Genomic DNA, 17,305 nt, shown 5'->3' on the forward strand with positions numbered 1-17,305 from the left:
CTGGATCTGCCTCCTACTTCCTTCTGTAGTGTGCAGCTCTAGCACACGGATGGGTAGTGCCACTGTCCTGACCTGAAATCAAGGACAGAAGGAGCCCCCAGAAAAGCAGCCCCCAGAAAAGGACTGGCAGCTGCACAGTTGCATACCCTACAGCGGGTTCCAAATGAGCTTGAGGACTCCGCCCAGAACTGCAGCATTTCCTTTGAGAGATTCTAGTCGCCTGTCCCCTTCTACTCACCTGAAATAATCCACCTATGTCCCAGCACATACATGTTAAACGAGGAGCGACTGCAGTTCCTATTCGATAGTATATATTTTTCCACTTGCTAAATTAGTACATATTTTCTTTCAGCGTTGCTAACGCTGGCAATATGTGCACAATAAAAACATAAAAACTGCAACTAGAGTACTTGCAACCAGAAACTTTGAAAGTTAAAGAAATGTTGGATATAGAGTGCATTTGTGCACATACCTTTCTTTGGTGAGATCCCCCGTGGGCGGTTCTGTGACGGTCTCGCTCTCTCTCCCTGCTCCGTCACCCGAGCTTTTTTTTGCAGATTTATGTAGCCCAAACTTGACCCGAAGGTATTGGAGCGCTTTACATGATTAGCATTTTAGTAAAGCACGCACTGTTACGTGTATTGCTTCACTTTTATGCTGTGTCACCTACATGGTAATGGCCCCATGTCATTATTTCACACAGTGTGTTTTTTAAAGGCCTCTTGCCTTCGTATCGAGCTACGTAAAAAAAAAAAAAGGGAGTGTATGCAATGGGACATGTTTTTGTCTGCTGCACACAGGAAATTAGAAGTGTCTTCTCTAGAAGTGTTGCGCTTTGTTTACGAAATACTTGAGTTTTTGGTCACACCTGGATAAATAAATAATGTTCCTGCTCAAAGGCAGATACATTGGTGGAGGACACTAAGGAGCCACCAGTGACCCCAAGAGAGTCCAGGAAGACAGATGGCCCCCACCCCTGCCCGACACCTGGCCCAACCGCTTATCTGCAACCTAAAGTGGCTCCAAATGTTAGCAGCGGTTCATTTATCCTCCTTCTGTGTGGAGACTTTCCCTGAAAAATCGCTTTCTGGCAATTCGCTCTGCTAACTAATGTCAGAATGAATTACCCCCAGACTCTTTCAAGCTTTGGCCCGGGACACAGCAGTTTAAATCACACTATTGTCCCCGAGACTTCCTTGAGAAATGCTGTAAAAAAATATTAAAAAAAGAAACATGTCTGGCGTGGGAGGTTGTAGCTTAATGAGGCATCTGTAGAATCAGCCGACTGTGCCAACATCAACACGCAAAAATGTTACACTACTCTCTAGGCTAGGGTTGATTTACAATTGTTAGCTGTGTGAAGAATGTCCAATTTTTGGCCTTCTATTTGACAGCAATGTATGCGCCGTATATTGCTGCACACTTCAATTAAGGAGTTGGCGAGGTCCTGAAACACAAGGTAGATCAGACTGCAGTCGGGTGCATCTTGGGTTCGAAGAAAACTGAGACTTTGGTTCACATGTTTCCATGACTGAATCGGATTCGTTTTACGATGAGGTACCTCAGACCGCTGCTGTTGTTGGCAAGTATATTCACACGACGTGTAGCCTTGAAATGCATCGTATTAATGCTGGTGACAATAGAATGTGAGGCTGATTTAAGTTTTAGAGAGGTAACGACAATGAATCTTACAACTGCATAGTCAACTAAGTAATACTCGGACATTAGACTGAAAACCGAAGCAAACAGAATAGTCTATGACCAGTGATTTAATAGTTTAGGTTTTTAATATGTAAAATTTCTAGGGCTACTTCATGACCGTTAGCAAATCCCTATTGTTTAATTAAGGGAAAACACAACAGTGACACTCAAAACAAGAATATTTTTCTAAAATATTCTTGTTTTGATTGTCACTATTGTGTTTTCCCTTAATTAAACAATAGGGATTTGCTAACGGTCATGAAGTAGCCCTAGAAATTTTACATATTTGTACCTTCCCTGTCTAAGTGTACTTCTTACTAGTTCCAGGGGTCCCCTTCTCTTTGCGAATAGTTAAGGTTTTTGCCAGTGATACTAGAACGTGTAACGTTTTAGCTGAGCAGAGTCTTAAGAAAACAAGCGTTACTGCCAGGCAGACAATGGAAGGGTTTTTTGACCTACAGATCAAAGGACCACTTAAATCCGGCTCAGGCGGTGAATGCTTGATAGCGCTAATAAATCAAGCGCACGTGAAAGCTCCTATCACTATAAAGGAGACGCCAGATAGGAGATGCCATGCACGTGCCCATCGCCTGTCCAGGCGCGCACATGGTTTGTCTCCCTTTGGGAAGGAAAGCGGCAGCAATAGAGTCTCGCCAAGCGAAGCAGCTGCGCTGCATTCGCTAGCGAGACCTAAAAATTCAAACTAGGACAACTTATATTGCAAAACTCAGGCCTTGAATTAAAAGTCTCAAGTGGCAGACCTTTACAAAGCATGTTTTTGGCAGGCAAAGGCACAATTGTGGTTTCCGTTCTGGATGTCTGACAAAACTCTCACCACAGCAATACTCCAATCTTGCTCTTTCTTGACCTCCCTTGTCTCCCACAATTTGGTCACCAATGTGATCTCTGCCAACCACACTTCTCGATTGGTCCCCAGAGAAAATCCAAAAGTGATCTAGGCGGTTCTCATGAATCTGCTGTACTGTGGAAAAATTGTACACGCATGTACCAGATTTCCTATGCAGCTCATGGGAGTTCTGCACGGATGTACACTTTCGTCATAGTGTTGTTCTTTAAATGAATGCGACCCCAATTGAATTCTTTAAAAACTTTAGCTGCGGGGGGCGTGGCTAAGATGGCGTCGGAGTAGGACGCTTCTCCTAACCTCTCCGGCGCCGATCCAGCAAAGCTACTTAAAGCACGGCGCTGAGTGAGCGGACTGGCCCCAGAACGGTGGCGGAGGTCTCGGACACGCAGCGGAGTGACCCGGAGCCGTCGGCGAGGCGAGGCGCCGCCTGAGGCAGCTACAGGAGCGGCGACGCTTTGGGGCCTGTGAATCCCCGGTCTGGAGTTGTTGGGGGCCGGCTCGATACATCGCGGAGCCCGCCGTGGAGGAGGAGAGCTCTGACCGCGTCCCGGCCGTGAGTCACCCTGCGCCGGCTCCCGGAGTTGGAGCGCGCTTTGCCGGAGCAGTGAGGAGCCAGTGAGGGGCGGACACGATTATCGGTGTGCCCCGGGGGTGCTTGAAGGTAACGGCCCGAGGAGCGGAGGGGGCCCAGAGTCGGCGGAGCACGGAGGCGCCGCAGTGCACGTCCAGGGGGACGGAGGAGGCGCCTGGAGGGCAGCGGAGGCTGAGCATAACGGGGGTAATTAGGAGACCTGGATCCGGTGAGTGGGCCCCCACCTTGGTTGGGAGAGGAGACGGGTGGAGCCAGGCCAGTGGACAGGGCCCACCGGGAGACCTGCAGGGCGCGCTGACTGCCCACAGCGTGGAGGCGGCCTGGTGACTGCTGTGGTGTATTGCCCCTGACCTCACCCTACTGATCAACGCGGTGCCACCCTCGCATTGGGGGGGTGCAGACAAGTGGCGGCTGGACATCCACATTGCCCTGTGGGTCGCCTAAGCGGATCGGTCACGTCACGCAGCACATCGTGCGGCTTGGAGGGTGCGACGGACGGTCGCTGGAGCCGCAGATCCCGACGTTGACCGGTGGTGGAACTAGCTGCGGAGGGTCGGCGCCAAGTGTCCTGGGTGCGTTAATTGGCAGAGACCGCCGCGGAGCCATTTTATCTGGCTCCTCCTCTGGGGCTGAGTTGCGCTCTGCGACCCTGACCTGCGGATCCCGAGAGACACTGCATTACTTGTCATCGAGGCGCCGCTTGACGGGAAGCTCCATCGACGCCATCCTGACAGGGTGGCTGCTGCCTGCATCGTACCTCAGCTGGGGCGGACGGACTGAGTGGGCCTCTTACTGCTCTGGAGATCCCATAGTGGTGTTCGCCTCTGGTTCCTGGAGTAGGGGAAATCGCCTTGACCCGCACCTATCTAGGAGCTCTGAAGATGTCCAACGCTCTACGTAAGGGGAAGTCGGGGAAGGATGGCGCCTCTAAATCCTCGCAGCAGCCGGCCTCTCCTGGGGCGAGTGGATCGTCTCGGCAATCGGATGATGAGGCGTCCGCCACCAAGGCCTTTATGACTGAGTTGTTTGCCGCTATCAAGGAGGACATCTCGGACCTCCGTGCTCAGTTAGCGTCGGACCTACGTGAGGTGCGGAGAGATGTGGATGGAATTGGCGAACGAGTGGCGACGCTGGAGGACCATGATCTGAATGTTGCGAACGACGTGCACCAACTTCAGCAGGACATCATCCGCCTCACTGAACAGAATCTGGATCTGCAGGCCCACTCAGAGGACTTGGAAAACCGATCTAGGAGGAACAATATCCGAATTCGTGCGGTCCCTTGGGAGGGTGAGGATGGGGATCTACGTGGCTATGTGCTGGTCCTGTTCCTACAGATCTAGGCCGAGGAGGATGTGCAGGAAATAAGAATGGATAGGGTCCATAGAGTCGGTTTACCTAGGAGAGGTGGGGGGCCTCCTCCGGACATCCTCGTCTGCGTGCACGACTTCCAGGTGAAGGAACGCATACTGCGGAAAGCCAGAGCCATCTCCTCCTTGCAATTTAGGGACCACCGTCCATAGCTCTACCAGGACCTGGCGGCGTCGACGCTTCAGAAGAGGAGGGAATTCCGCCCAGTGACTGCTTTTCTACGGGACCGCAACATCCCCTACTCGTGGGGGCACCCCTTCCATATCATATTCCGCTGGCAGAACCGGCTGGAGCAAATCCGCTCTCTTCAGGTGGCTAAGGACCTGCTGGGCCTGGATGACATTCCTCCTTCTCAAGAGGCACGTACCTCTGCATCGCGGAGACGGCATCGATCGTCATCCTGGCAAAGAGTTGGTGCATCCCCGAACCGGCGGCGGCCGGACAGCGCAGCCAGCTTGCAGGAACGAGGAGATGCGGTGGCGTCGGTGGCCTTCGCCACGTTGGCCGATTCTCAGCAAAGCTCAGGAGCAGCGTGATCCTGGATCTATAGCAGATTGGCGCCGGAGGGGATCTGGCCCTAAGGTCCCGGGGGTGCGTTTGTACTTTTGGAGAAGACACCCCGGACCGTGGCCCTGGGGGTCACCGAGTTGGTACCCTCTCCCCGTTCCCATTCCAGAGGGGTTCTTGTACCCTGTGATCTTCTGGAACTGTTGAGGACATTGTTCAGGTTCAGTGCCTTCTGTTATTTTCTATTGTTGTTCTGTTTGCGGGTGTGGGGTGGAGGGTTCTGGGGGTGAGGGGTGTTGGGACTTGGGGTGGGGGGGGATGGGATGGTGGTGGCGCCCCGAAGCTGTGTGTGCGAGGTGCTGTTTGCATTAGAGGTGTTCCTCGATGACGCCTGTTGCAGGGGGCCTCTCCCTAGAGCACTCTCTGCCTCCTGCATGATTGCGAATTATGTCATTGTTGCTGGCTGCTTGATGGTGAGAGGCATGGAGTGCTTGGCTGGGCGTTGTGCTGTTTCCCGGGGAGGGACATTGGCCTGGTCGCTGGTGGTGGTGTTTTTATCCAATTGTCATCAGTACGGGCTGCCTTGCGGGACGCCATGTGTGCCTAGCTCTGGGAGATCTGGTGGTGCGGCTCTGGTGACAAATGGGGGGTGGAGAAGGGGCTGGCAGGGGAAGCTCGGAGTTGGGCCTAGCCCGGGTGCATGTGAAGTAGAGGTAACACTGGTCGGGGAGTGGGAGAGGACCATGCTGATGGGCTTCCAGAGCAGAGAATCCCAATGTCACAATGCCTATTAGTGTAGGAACCTGGAATGTGAAGGGTCTCAACTCCCCGCAAAAGCGCCAAAAGCTCTGGAAGTACCTGTCGGATCACCATCTTGATGTGGTGGCCCTCCAGGAAACTCACCTCGCCAGGAAGGATGAACTTCGACTTCGGCACCGACAATTTCCCCTCATTTATAGGGCGTCAGCATCCACTAAACATAAGGGGGTGGCCCTCATGTTCAAGGCGTCCCTTCACTTTCAACCTCTGGGGGTGAGCGGTGATAAGGAAGGTCGATGGCTAATGGTGAAGGGGTCCTTGTATGGCCGACAATGTACTTTTGTGGTTGTGTATGCCCCTAATGCTGGACAGAATGGTTTTTTACAGGAGTTGCTGGACAGGGTGGGAAACTCTGTGGAGGGGCACTTGTTCCTCTTGGGGGACTTTAACATGGTGTGGGACAAAGGCATAGACAGTTCAGGAGCGCGCCGAGCAGACTCGGGGGTGTTTTCGGTTGAAACGCAACGACAAATAGAGGCCTTGGGATTGGTGGATAGCTGGCGATTCTTACACCCACAGACTAGGGACTATACATTTTTTTCCTCTGTACATCATTCTTACTCCCGTATAGATCATGTTTTTATTAGTCAGGCCCTCAGGGGGGATACCCGATTCTCCAGTGTCTTTCCGATCTCGATATCTGATCATAGTCTGGTGGTTCTTGGCCTGCAGTGGCATGTTGGAGGGGACGGTTGGCGAAAGTGGTACTTTCCGGTGGCGTTGACTCGAGATGAGGTGTCTTGTAAGGAGCTGCGGAAGGCTATAGGAGACTTCATGGCGCTTAACCCGCCTTCTGATACCTCGGTGTATGTCACTTGGGATGCGTGCAAGGCCTACCTGCGGGGCACCTGCCTCGCCCTTAACGCCAACCTCAATAAACTTAGGAGAAAGGAAAGGGAGGCCCTGGAAGCGGAGCTTGCTCTTTTGGAACAGGCACACAAATTCAACCCGTCTCGGGTGACTCTCCGTCCGTTGACGGCGGTGAGAGGGAAATTGAGGGCCCACTATAATAACCGGGCTGAGTTCACCCTCCTCCGCCTCCGCCGCATCTCCTACTCTCAAGGGAACAAGGTGGGGCGACACTTGGTACGGCAACTTCGCGATAAGCGCGAGAAGGACTACATTGGGGGAATAAGGGACCGAGCGGGCTCTGTACAACACAGTGACGCTGACAAAGCGGATCTTTTTGGCCGCTTTTACGCTGATCTCTATTCGCCCTTGACCCAGAGGCTCAATCTGCATTTCTGAATGGTCTCCCGATACCGGTCTCCAGAGAATGGAACGACTTGCTGGGTTCCCCCATCACTAGAGAAGAGGTTCTAAACGCCATCAAGGCTTTAAAACTTCACAAAGCACCGGGCCCGGACGGCTACACTGCCCTGTTTTACAAGACGTTTGCGTCGGACCTCTGCGATTACTTGTCTCCCTCTTTAATACCATGGCATCGGAGGGCAGAACTTCTGAGACTATGGCCGAAGCTTTGATCACCGTTCTCCCCAAACCGGGGAAAGATCATACCGAGTGCGCTGCTTACCGGCCGATAGCCCTCCTCAACCTGGACGCTAAGTTGTACTCGTCTATAATCGCGGGGAGACTGCAGGACTTGATGCCGGCTCTGGTGCAGCCGCACCAGTCCGGATTTATAAAAGGACGGCAAACTCATGACAACTTGAGACGCGTGGTCCACCTGATCGAGAAGGCTACTAGATTTCGCATCCCGACGGTTTTGGTAGGACTCGACGCGGAGAAAGCCTTTGACCGCGTCGACTGGGGCTTTTTACATCGTACCCTGGAGGCCTTTGGGTTTTCACCCCGCTTCATAAGAATGATTGAGGCTAATTACAGCCCCCCGCCCTCGTTACATGGACCACTGGGAGGCTACCCTCGGTTGGGACATTTCTGACAACGAGTGGAGGAGCCATTGGCAGGATGTGGCGGCACATAACCACTCCACAGACCTTAGAGAGGCTCACTTAAAACTCTTGTTTGACTGGTATCTATACCCCTCTAAGTTGCATCGGATCTTTTCGACTACCTCAGATAGGTGTTGGCGGGGCTGCGGTATGTTGGGGGATTTCCGCCACATTTGGTGGGATTGTCCCACCATTCGACCCTTTTGGTCCGAGATCCTGTCCCATATTAAAGATGTACTGGGCTATCCGGTTCCAAATTCAATAGAATATGTGCTACTGGGACTTAGGGATCCATTGTTGGAACATCAGACTAGAGCGGATAAGCGCATGGTAAGGCTGTGTTTAGGGGCGGCCAAGTTGACATTAGCAGCCGCCTGGAAAAACCCATCTGCACCGGCCATCTCGTTATGGCACGCGCGGCTGTGGCGACTCTTGAGTATGGAGAGACTGTCTGATATATTTTTGGGGAATTTTAAAAACTTCATGTTTACCTGGGGTCCCTTAGTGAGATTCCTATCCCGAGGTCTACCTTCTGCGGTCTGCCCCCCAGCGCTTCGTGCATTACACCTCTTTCAAATTTAACCGTTTACGTATGTGACGTTGTGCTGCATGGATGTTGGTCGCCACCACCAAGGGAAGGGTGGGGGGTGGGGGGCTGGAGGGGTGTTGGGGTGGGGTTGCAGTTTACTCTTCGTTGCGACATACCTTGCATATGGAAGTGACCTGAGTGGCATTCCTGAATACATGTGCTTCTGGTTGGGGACGCCTTCTCTTGTAACCCTTTGGACATTTGCTACGGACTTGCCGCACCCTCCAAATCGGTGCTAGGTGGCGAACACAAACATAGACATGGGCGGCGACCAGCACAGGTACCATATATGGCTTGGGGTTCTATAGCAATATTATCAGCACACCCTGTGTGGGGATATGTGGCGGTTTGTCGCCTGTTCCTTTATTCTTCTCCTCCTTCTCTTCTCCTTCTTACTCTTCCTCGCTTTCTACTTCAATCTTGAATAAATAACAAATAAAAATTTAAAAAAAAAAAAAAAAAACTTTAGCTGCTCCTCCTTTAATATGTTGAGGACACCAAGCTTTTGGTTCAGCAGTCACATAAGCAGCTACAAAGTGCAGAAAACTAATTTCATGCACCGTTGTTGCGTCCTGCTCAGTGGAGGGTACAGGGCTGATGGTCTAATAGGCCCTCAACTGTGGTGGTTCAGGTCCTTTGACAGAGTTGGAGGCCGGACTTACTATGGTTCTGCAAACTGGGTCACACACACACCCTTTCTGGACTTGACTCTTGGAGTAATGAGGGAGAGTTATCCTAGGCCTTGGCATTTCAGTGAAATACAGGGGTGTGGAATTTATTAAAATATCTACTTGTAGATGGGGCAGGTTTCTTCATAAATCTACTTGTCCTGTAACAAAATCCACATGTCCCTTTGGTGCCATATAGTGCGGTGACAAATAATGTTAGCAATCTCATTATATAAGAGCTCTGATATAGCTTCTCTGATTATGCCAGGGCTCATACCATAGTAGTGTTTGAATACTTGCAATGCCCTTGTGTTGCCACGTTTCCACAGATCTACATACTGGGGCTGAAGGTAGTGGTAAACAATAGTTCCAGGTTTAGAATGCCCTTTTGAGTCTGTGCAAACCTACTAACTTGTATGTAGTAAGGGTTTACAACAACTCTTCTCTAATCTTTTCCCATACTGAGAAATGTTGGAAATTTACTCCTAACAAAGGCAGACGTAAGCCTTCTTCCAGAGTTGGGAAAAAAGTGGTTGGATGGAAAGTAAATTTGTAAACACTCGCATGAGCAAATCTACACATGCATATCTGCTCATGCTAAAATGCAGTTCAGAAATATTTTCTAGGAGTACTATTTTTTGCCCTACTTTTGTATATTGTTGGGAATTCACAAAAGCCGTATAGCTGCACTTAATGAAAGGACATATACCATGGGTGCACTTTTGAGACTTTCTTTATAATTATGCCCCTAATTTAGTCTGCCATGACCTTTTACGTTCATTCAAATTCTGTCTCTCTCTCTCTCTCTCTCTGTATCAGCTGACTTCACTGTGAGATAAATAAATCTGATCCCGTGATGTGTGCCACCTTGCGCCTCTGCTGCTTCCTGCTCCCAGCAGACCCTGGAACACCATCAGAGACTCCCCAACCAGTCCCTGTGCTGCTCTCATGCTGCATGAGAGGAGCGTGATCATTGGTCTGAGTGGGCTGGTTTTCCGCTCGCTCAGGGAGTCTGTGCCGTTTCTCTACAAGGCTGTGGAATACAGGTGGGTTGGAGAAACCTAACTGCGCATGCCTGTTTGACCACCCTAAGACAGCTGGCCAAATTGACATGCGCACTTATAAATGCACCCCAGTCAACTCTACTACTCCTCCCATCTATGGTCGGACCCCACCCTCCCCGAACACGCTTTTTTCAGCCAGCAGCTGAAAAATAAGTGCAAGTCTTATTTTCGGAAGGCCTGCAAGGGTAGCACTACCATAGACTAATTTAGATATCACAAGTGCTTAAACCACAGTTTTTACATCTGCTATGGGAACGAAAGGTTTTAGTTTCCTTAAAGCGTGTAGTTGATGGGTTAGCTCCTCTGGTGAAGGCACTGATGTGATTTTGCATGGAGAGGTTATTGTCCAAGACTTTTCCTAGAGATTTACCTGAGTCCATGATGTGTGGGGTACAGCTCAAGGGACCGAGATGTGGGAACCAGTCTTTAAAACTAGGGGCGATACTGGGCATTGAGATCAATAAGAATTCGATTTTGAGCACTCCAAGTTTGAGGTGGTTGATGGATACAATATAAAGTGCGTTCAACAAGGTGCTACGCACAACTCCACCTACCTGGCATTCGCTCTCCCTCTCATAATAGTCGTGATCCCTCTTAACCGCATCGATGCGGTGCAATTTCAAAATTACCACGTTACATGACGAGCTCAGCTCGTCATGAGCGTACGGCAGGTTACGCTCATGACGAGCTGAGCTCGTCATCAGCCCCGAAGGGGTTAACAACCCCAATCCTCCATTTGCTAAGGCAATATTAGATAGAGGTGCAGGTGGCTCAAATGTTCTCACTCACTAAATGAGCAAATCAGTTCAATTTTTTTTTGCAAATTGTCTCAAACAGGTACACCGCACTTGCATGGGGGAAACTGGTGGCAGCCTCACTCAGAGCAAGGATAGAGGTGCAGGCTAGGGGAGGTCAGTCTTCAGCAGAACTAGACTTAATCAATAGCAGCCCTTCAGGTCAGCTGCAATCAAGTGCCCAGCAATGGAAGTTGCAGTCACCAGGCAAAGTTCATTGTGGTTATACCTTGGGGGGTAGATAAGCCTTCCAGGACAATAAGGGTTGTCAGCTTTGGTAGCAGCCAGGATTTCCTGTACTCACCAGCAGCAGAAGCACCACTCTTTTGGGTCCACACTTAACACGGAGCTTCACATAAATACACATGTTTTTTTAAACAGCTCACTTGTGAACTGTACATAAAGACCAGCGGATCCTTTTACAGCATAGGTCACTGCTGGATCGCTCTTAGGTCATTGGCTTTCTCTTGGGATTCTCAGGCTGCGAATGCATTGGGCTCCTCCTCCTGGGCAGACTCTCCTCCTGCAGGGCCAGGTAGAGTCCTTCACTCTCTCATCGGGCAGACAGGCTTCTAATGAGACAAGCAGCTCCTCCACAGAAGAGAGTCCTGACTTCAGGTAATGTTCCTTCACTTCTAGGAGAATAGTTGTCAGGCAGACAATCCCTGGCTGCAGTCTAGCTCTTTGAGTACTCTGTGGAGCACTCCCTTCTGTGGTCAAGGAGAAATAAGGATTGGAATCAGAAGGGGTGGTTGGGATCTCATCTTTATTCACATTTTCTAGTCTGAGATATGGACGTACTGTTTAAGGCTTTGGAACCAGTTTGGGTTGGTTCTCTTTCAGAATTAAAGTCTCGGCTGCTTTCCACCCACAGGCTTTGTGCAAAGTGATGTCTCTAACAGGGGGCGGGCTGGCTCTAAACAAGAGTGTCCATAACACAGGCACAATGAAGTAGGCGTTCTCTGCACCTGTGTGTTACCAGCCTTCCTGAAGCAACAATCAGAAACAGACAAAGGGGCAGGCCTGCCAAGCAACTTCCTCAAATTGAACAACAGAAACGACAGTGTTACACCTCATTACTACCATCTACTAAATGAAAGTACTTGGGAACAACTAAACAGCAGTCTTTCCCTAAGAACGCCTTATGGAATTTGTAATGGGAGCCTGGTCTCCAGACTCCTCACTTCAGTATCTTGATCGCCAGTGACAGGAATGCAAGAAATACATTTAACTGTTTCGTGGAGGCGGTCCTCAGCCTCCATCTCGTGCCAGGGTAAACTAGGAGACTTTATAATGGGTTCTAGTACTCACACATCACTTTCAGTCTTACTACCATACAGGTCCACACACAAATGCACAAGCTCTTGACCTGCATGCTGGAAGTTAGCACAAGATTCTAGATTTCATATAAAAGAAGAATTTTCCACTAGAGGGTTCAGTAGACTCCTCTCGTTGACAGAGGAAACGGTTCGTCCACACACATTAACGATTCAAACATGGTATTTTGTCACCACTGCTCATGTGAAACACCCAGTGCATGACAGAAGCCCATTGCCTACTATAGGGGCATGTTTGGCGGCCCTTGTATGGTCATGGACATGCATAGGCCTCTGTGCACATGCTATTTTCATGTGGCAATAAGGTCATAATAAAATAAGTTATAAGTTTTGTTTGCAGTTCAACACTTATGGCAAGGCTATACAGCGGGTTAACATCCAGGAGACTTTTCCGTCTCAACTAACATCCTCTTACGCCAGGGATGATTGATTAGAATGAAATCTTTCAAAAACAGGGATCGCCTTCAATGGCCCAATGACCACTCTCTCACACCTTTCACTTTGGCCAGCTTCTTTGTTGTGTGCTAGTCTCTCAATGGCAAAACTGAATATTTAACTAAAAACAAACTGGAATAACAGAACTCCGCAGTCATGGAACAAGCCACTTCTAAGTGTAGGCCGTAAGGAAAGATATTCTGTATCCGGTCTACTCTCAAAGAGTTACAGTAGCAACTGTTCTGGTGTATTCCACTACAGACAAAGTAAAATAAACTATTTACATTTCCCAAAATTCTCAATTCAGTGCCAACATACTTTAGCAGCCGTATATTACTGGATGTCGGACATAGGGGCCGGTTTCTCCAGTGCCAACACCACATTATGTACACTGCCAAAAACACTTTTTTGTAGGAGAGACAATTCATTGCGGTTTTCAAAACTGAAGCTGAGGATATTGATGAAGTAGGTTGAGGAAGCAGGATCAACACAGAATAGCAAGTTGAGTTCAGGAACAGTTATTCGACCTCGTACAATGCCTCCATAAGCTTGCTTTCTCAAGAACACAGAAAGGCAGGTGTTTGACTTTCTGGATTCTTTCAACAATTTGCCTTTGGGGTGGGTGGGGGGTGGTGGGGGTCAATCCTCATACATCTGGGGCCATATTACAGATGGTGCCCCGGGGGTGCAACGGGCCTTTGCCCAGCTTTGCGTGCATCCGTGGTACTTTGTTATTATAGAAGGGGAAGCAGACACTTGTGCGCACCCTTCTATAATACCAATAGCGCTGGCGCACTTAAAGCGCCAGCGCTTTCATCCGAGGGTGTTCCCTCATTTACAGAAGGGAGTGCCCCCAGCAAATTAGGGAATTCCTTTGGCTCTGCGCCCGCGCCATATTACAAACGAGTACAAAAGGGGGTGGTGATGTCCATCACCACCCCCTTTTGTACCATATTACAAACGAGGGCGCAGAGTCAAAGAAGCCCTCAGGAGGTGCACTGACGGGGCGCTATTTTAAAGGTGGGGCACGGTCAGTGAGTCTCCTCACAGCAGCCCTCTGAAGGGGATAAAGGGGGTACCTTAGACCCTCCAGGCATCCGATTGCAGGCGAGTGCAGTCAGTGACTGCACCAGCCTACAAGGGGATCTCTAAACCACTTTGGAAGAGCAGGCGGGTGCCGCCTGCACCATGAAAACACGAAGCGGTGCTCTGTGTTTGCACAAGAATGCGCTGCCCCAGTGCAGCGCCAGTTCGCGGCTGCCCTGGGGGCAGAGCGTACACACAATAATGGGGCACATTATTACCGTTTGCGCCCGGTGAAACTTTTGAAAGGTGCGCGGGGTGAAAACAGTGATAATGTGTAATACGGCCCCGGATTGTTACGTTTCAAATATAAATTAGTGGAGAGTAGCACGAAAACCATGATGAATAGTTCAGTGGCCGATGGAATCAAAATGAAAAATTGGTTTAATCAACAATACACAGAAACCCACCCTGTTGTCATTCTTTAAGGGGTCTTCCTACTTTCCAACAGCAATACACTGTTTGCTAAGAAAAACCACAAACTCAAGCATCTCAATGCTATTACACGCGGTTTACAAGGTGATCACCTCAGCCAGAATAGAGAGACTCGCAGAGATTGAAAAAAGGATGAGTTGGTTTTTATATCAAATTACATATTTCAGCAAACTTCGCCAAGGCAAAGAGTTCGTCTTTGGGAAATCATTGAAGCAAAAAGTGCCCAAATATAGATAGTTCCCTATTAGGAAGAATTTAAGCACAGTAAAAGGTGTCTTCGATATCACTCAGATTGTGGAAATTGTTCGCAAGATCCTCTTCTTAGTGCCTACAAAGCTAAAGTCAACTCCCTGGTACCTATGGGTGCATCCAAGCATAGAAACCGCCCAACAAAAGCTTGGACTGTGCAGGAAAGGGTTTACTACAAAAGGTAGTAACAAAATGAAACACCAGGCCAATCCTCGTTTTTAATTTTATGCTAGACGCACTGTCAATTGCGTAAAAAATACAGCACTTCACATTCTATTATTGGCCAGATCTAGCGGCCAGTCAGGAACCACTTTCTTGAAATACATTTTAAAACCTGTAATAGGATGAGACTTTTTACTGCCTAAAAACTGCTGTTTATTTATGCTGTCCGTTTATGCTGTATATTTGCATTCTTATTTAAAAACACTGAAGCTATTTGATTAACTCTTTGAGAGAAAAAGGCATTTTAAAACTTAACTAAAATAAATTGTAGTAGGATTAAAAAAACACTGTAGAAGGAATAACGTTCCTAGAAATGATTCTCCATGTTAATTACTATTACTAATGGTCATTTCTATCCAAAAAATGTTTATGATATTTGACCAAAGGTCTTTTGGTTTCCTACAATATTAAACCGTGCTCTAATTCAATCCTACAGGGAGAACCCTCTCAGAATTGTATCATATCCCAACATTTCAGAGGTTGGCTATAAACTTACTGTTACACAACTAGGTTATACCCCATATTTCAGAGTTTGGTATTCCAACTCTTTTTGATATAGGATACCGGTTCACCATTGCACAGCTAGGTTATGCCTCCCATCCCTTTATAAATGGGTTATGCCCTCCATCCATTCAAATCGGAGTTAATGCCACATCTTTTTAGGGATGGTTTATACCCTCAACCTTTCTTAGCTAGGTTATACACTTACACAGCCAGAGCATAGCCTCATTCTTTTATAGATGGTTATACACTCATCTACCTTTAAGAATCGGGCTAAATACTCAGGGTCTCAGGAAGTATGCGATTCTGCAGCTGCAGCATGTTCCACATAATTATGGACTTGTTGCATTTGCCCCATAGTCCATCATCTCCTGCATAATGTGAAGATGTATACAATCAATGTATTTCTAGCTCATACAGATCAAAAGGTACTAAAATGTAGTGGTGTGAATAAACGGCTGTTTCTATAGGTTGACTGGTCACATTTCAGTTGCTTATTGCTGCCTTTGGGTGTTAAACTGCTACTAATGGAATGAAAGCTTTGCCCAGACAGAGTTAACATTTGTAATAATATCAAACTAACTAATCAAATACTACTGACACAAAATGTGCTCCATTGCGCCACATAATTTGCCTGTGCTTGCTACATAATTCAGTCAACCCTGCCGCATAAACCGGCCATCCTGTCGCACAATTATACCATCCCCTTGCCAGAGATGGGATGCGCCCGAGGCTCTCAAAGTTGGGTTCCATCCCCATCTTCAAAGTTTGGGACAAGAACCTTCCAGAACTGTTATAAGCCATAACTGTTTCAGAGTTGCATTACACCACACTCTTTGAAGGATGGTTTGATAATCTCTCTTCCTTTTAGAGCAATCTATAAGAACTTTCGCTTTCAGAGCTGGGATTCAACTCTTTCGGAGTTTATAAGAGTCGGTTAGGACTCTCCCATCTTCGCCGTTCAGAGCGGTGTTGGATTCATCATGCGCTCCCCCTTTCTAGTGTTGGATTAAGTTCCCCTCCCAAGAATCAACTGGTGTACGCCTCTACCCCTTTCACCGCAGGGTAGGACGGCTCTCTGCCCCCTTCCAGAGCTGCCTTCCATATCTTTCTTTAACCACTAGCACCCTCGGGGTTCCCAGGAACTCCCACTCGCACTTCAAGAGCCAGTTCAGACCCCTCACCTCTGAGCCAGGCTGCGCTCTCTCCGGGGCCCCACCCTCGGATAGACTCCATGGCCCGGCTCCTGTTGTGGTTCCGGGAAAGACGAAGGGGCGGGGCTATCCCTTGGGGCGGGGCCACACTTGAGACTCGCCGCACCTGCCTTTGGGCAGGACTACACCTGGGAGGGTGGGGCCTGGTGCATGGTCTAAGGAAGCAGGGCATGTCGCGGCGTAAACATGGTGGCAAGTCGCCATGCCCCCAGCGGGCAGTGTCGACAACCAGGGGTGGGAACACCGCGGAGAGGTAGGACTGGCAGGTAAACCGGGCGGGAGAAACTTTCTGACGCCAGCCTTCCTAGAAGGCTAACCCTGCCAGAGAGGCGGGGCCCGAAACATGAAGCAACTGAAAGGGGAGGTGTCTGCGCTTATCGCCCTCGCATAACCTCCTTTATCTGAGAGATTTGGAATTTCCTTTTAACTTCCTAATGATTTCCCTCCGAAAAAAACGTCCGGTTAGTGGTTTGAAAGCACTGTTTCTGAATACAAATTTCAATTGCCGGCCATTAATGGCTACGATAGCCTTACGGTCACCGTGCTGCAGCCTACTGGCTGCTAAGGCGACCTGTGCCTCTTACGACTAGCCTCTAAAATATTACACCGCCACCAGAGATAACTTTATTGGCATACCTCCACAGACCGCGGTACCAAAATAAAAACACCTCTACATTTAAGGATCCACCACCAACGATTTTACACATTGCCTTTCAGCAATGTTTCTTTAAAACGCTCAGGTGTTTGCTATGCATTCTGGGAATTGTGGACCCAATTTCAGTAAATAGGTCTGAATGTCCCAAAATTCAAATCCTGGACTAGATGAGGTACTCGTGCATAGATTTGGAACAATTGACAGCACTGTCTCTTTATGGTTCTTGGTTCTTCTGCCGACAGAGTAGTATTTTGCTGCTCCCTGTTTTTCGGATTTGTCCTCCGTGGC

General features: G+C 48.9%; 1 protein-coding gene across 1 annotated transcript in view; it reads right to left on the reverse strand.

Moving 5' to 3' along the window:
* Positions 1-16,456, reverse strand: part of CNKSR1 (connector enhancer of kinase suppressor of Ras 1) — a 424,353-nt gene extending 407,897 nt beyond the window's left edge. Inside the window, exon 1 of the mRNA XM_078682672.1 lies at positions 16,333-16,456. Within this exon, the coding sequence (XP_078538798.1) occupies positions 16,333-16,384 (52 nt within the window). The 5' untranslated portion in view covers positions 16,385-16,456. The remainder of the gene's footprint in view (positions 1-16,332) is intronic.
* Positions 16,457-17,305: the final 849 nt, after the last annotated feature.

The sequence above is a fragment of the Lissotriton helveticus genome, chromosome 3_1, assembly GCF_964261635.1.
Source record: "Lissotriton helveticus chromosome 3_1, aLisHel1.1, whole genome shotgun sequence".
In the NCBI taxonomy this organism is placed as follows: domain Eukaryota; kingdom Metazoa; phylum Chordata; class Amphibia; order Caudata; family Salamandridae; genus Lissotriton; species Lissotriton helveticus.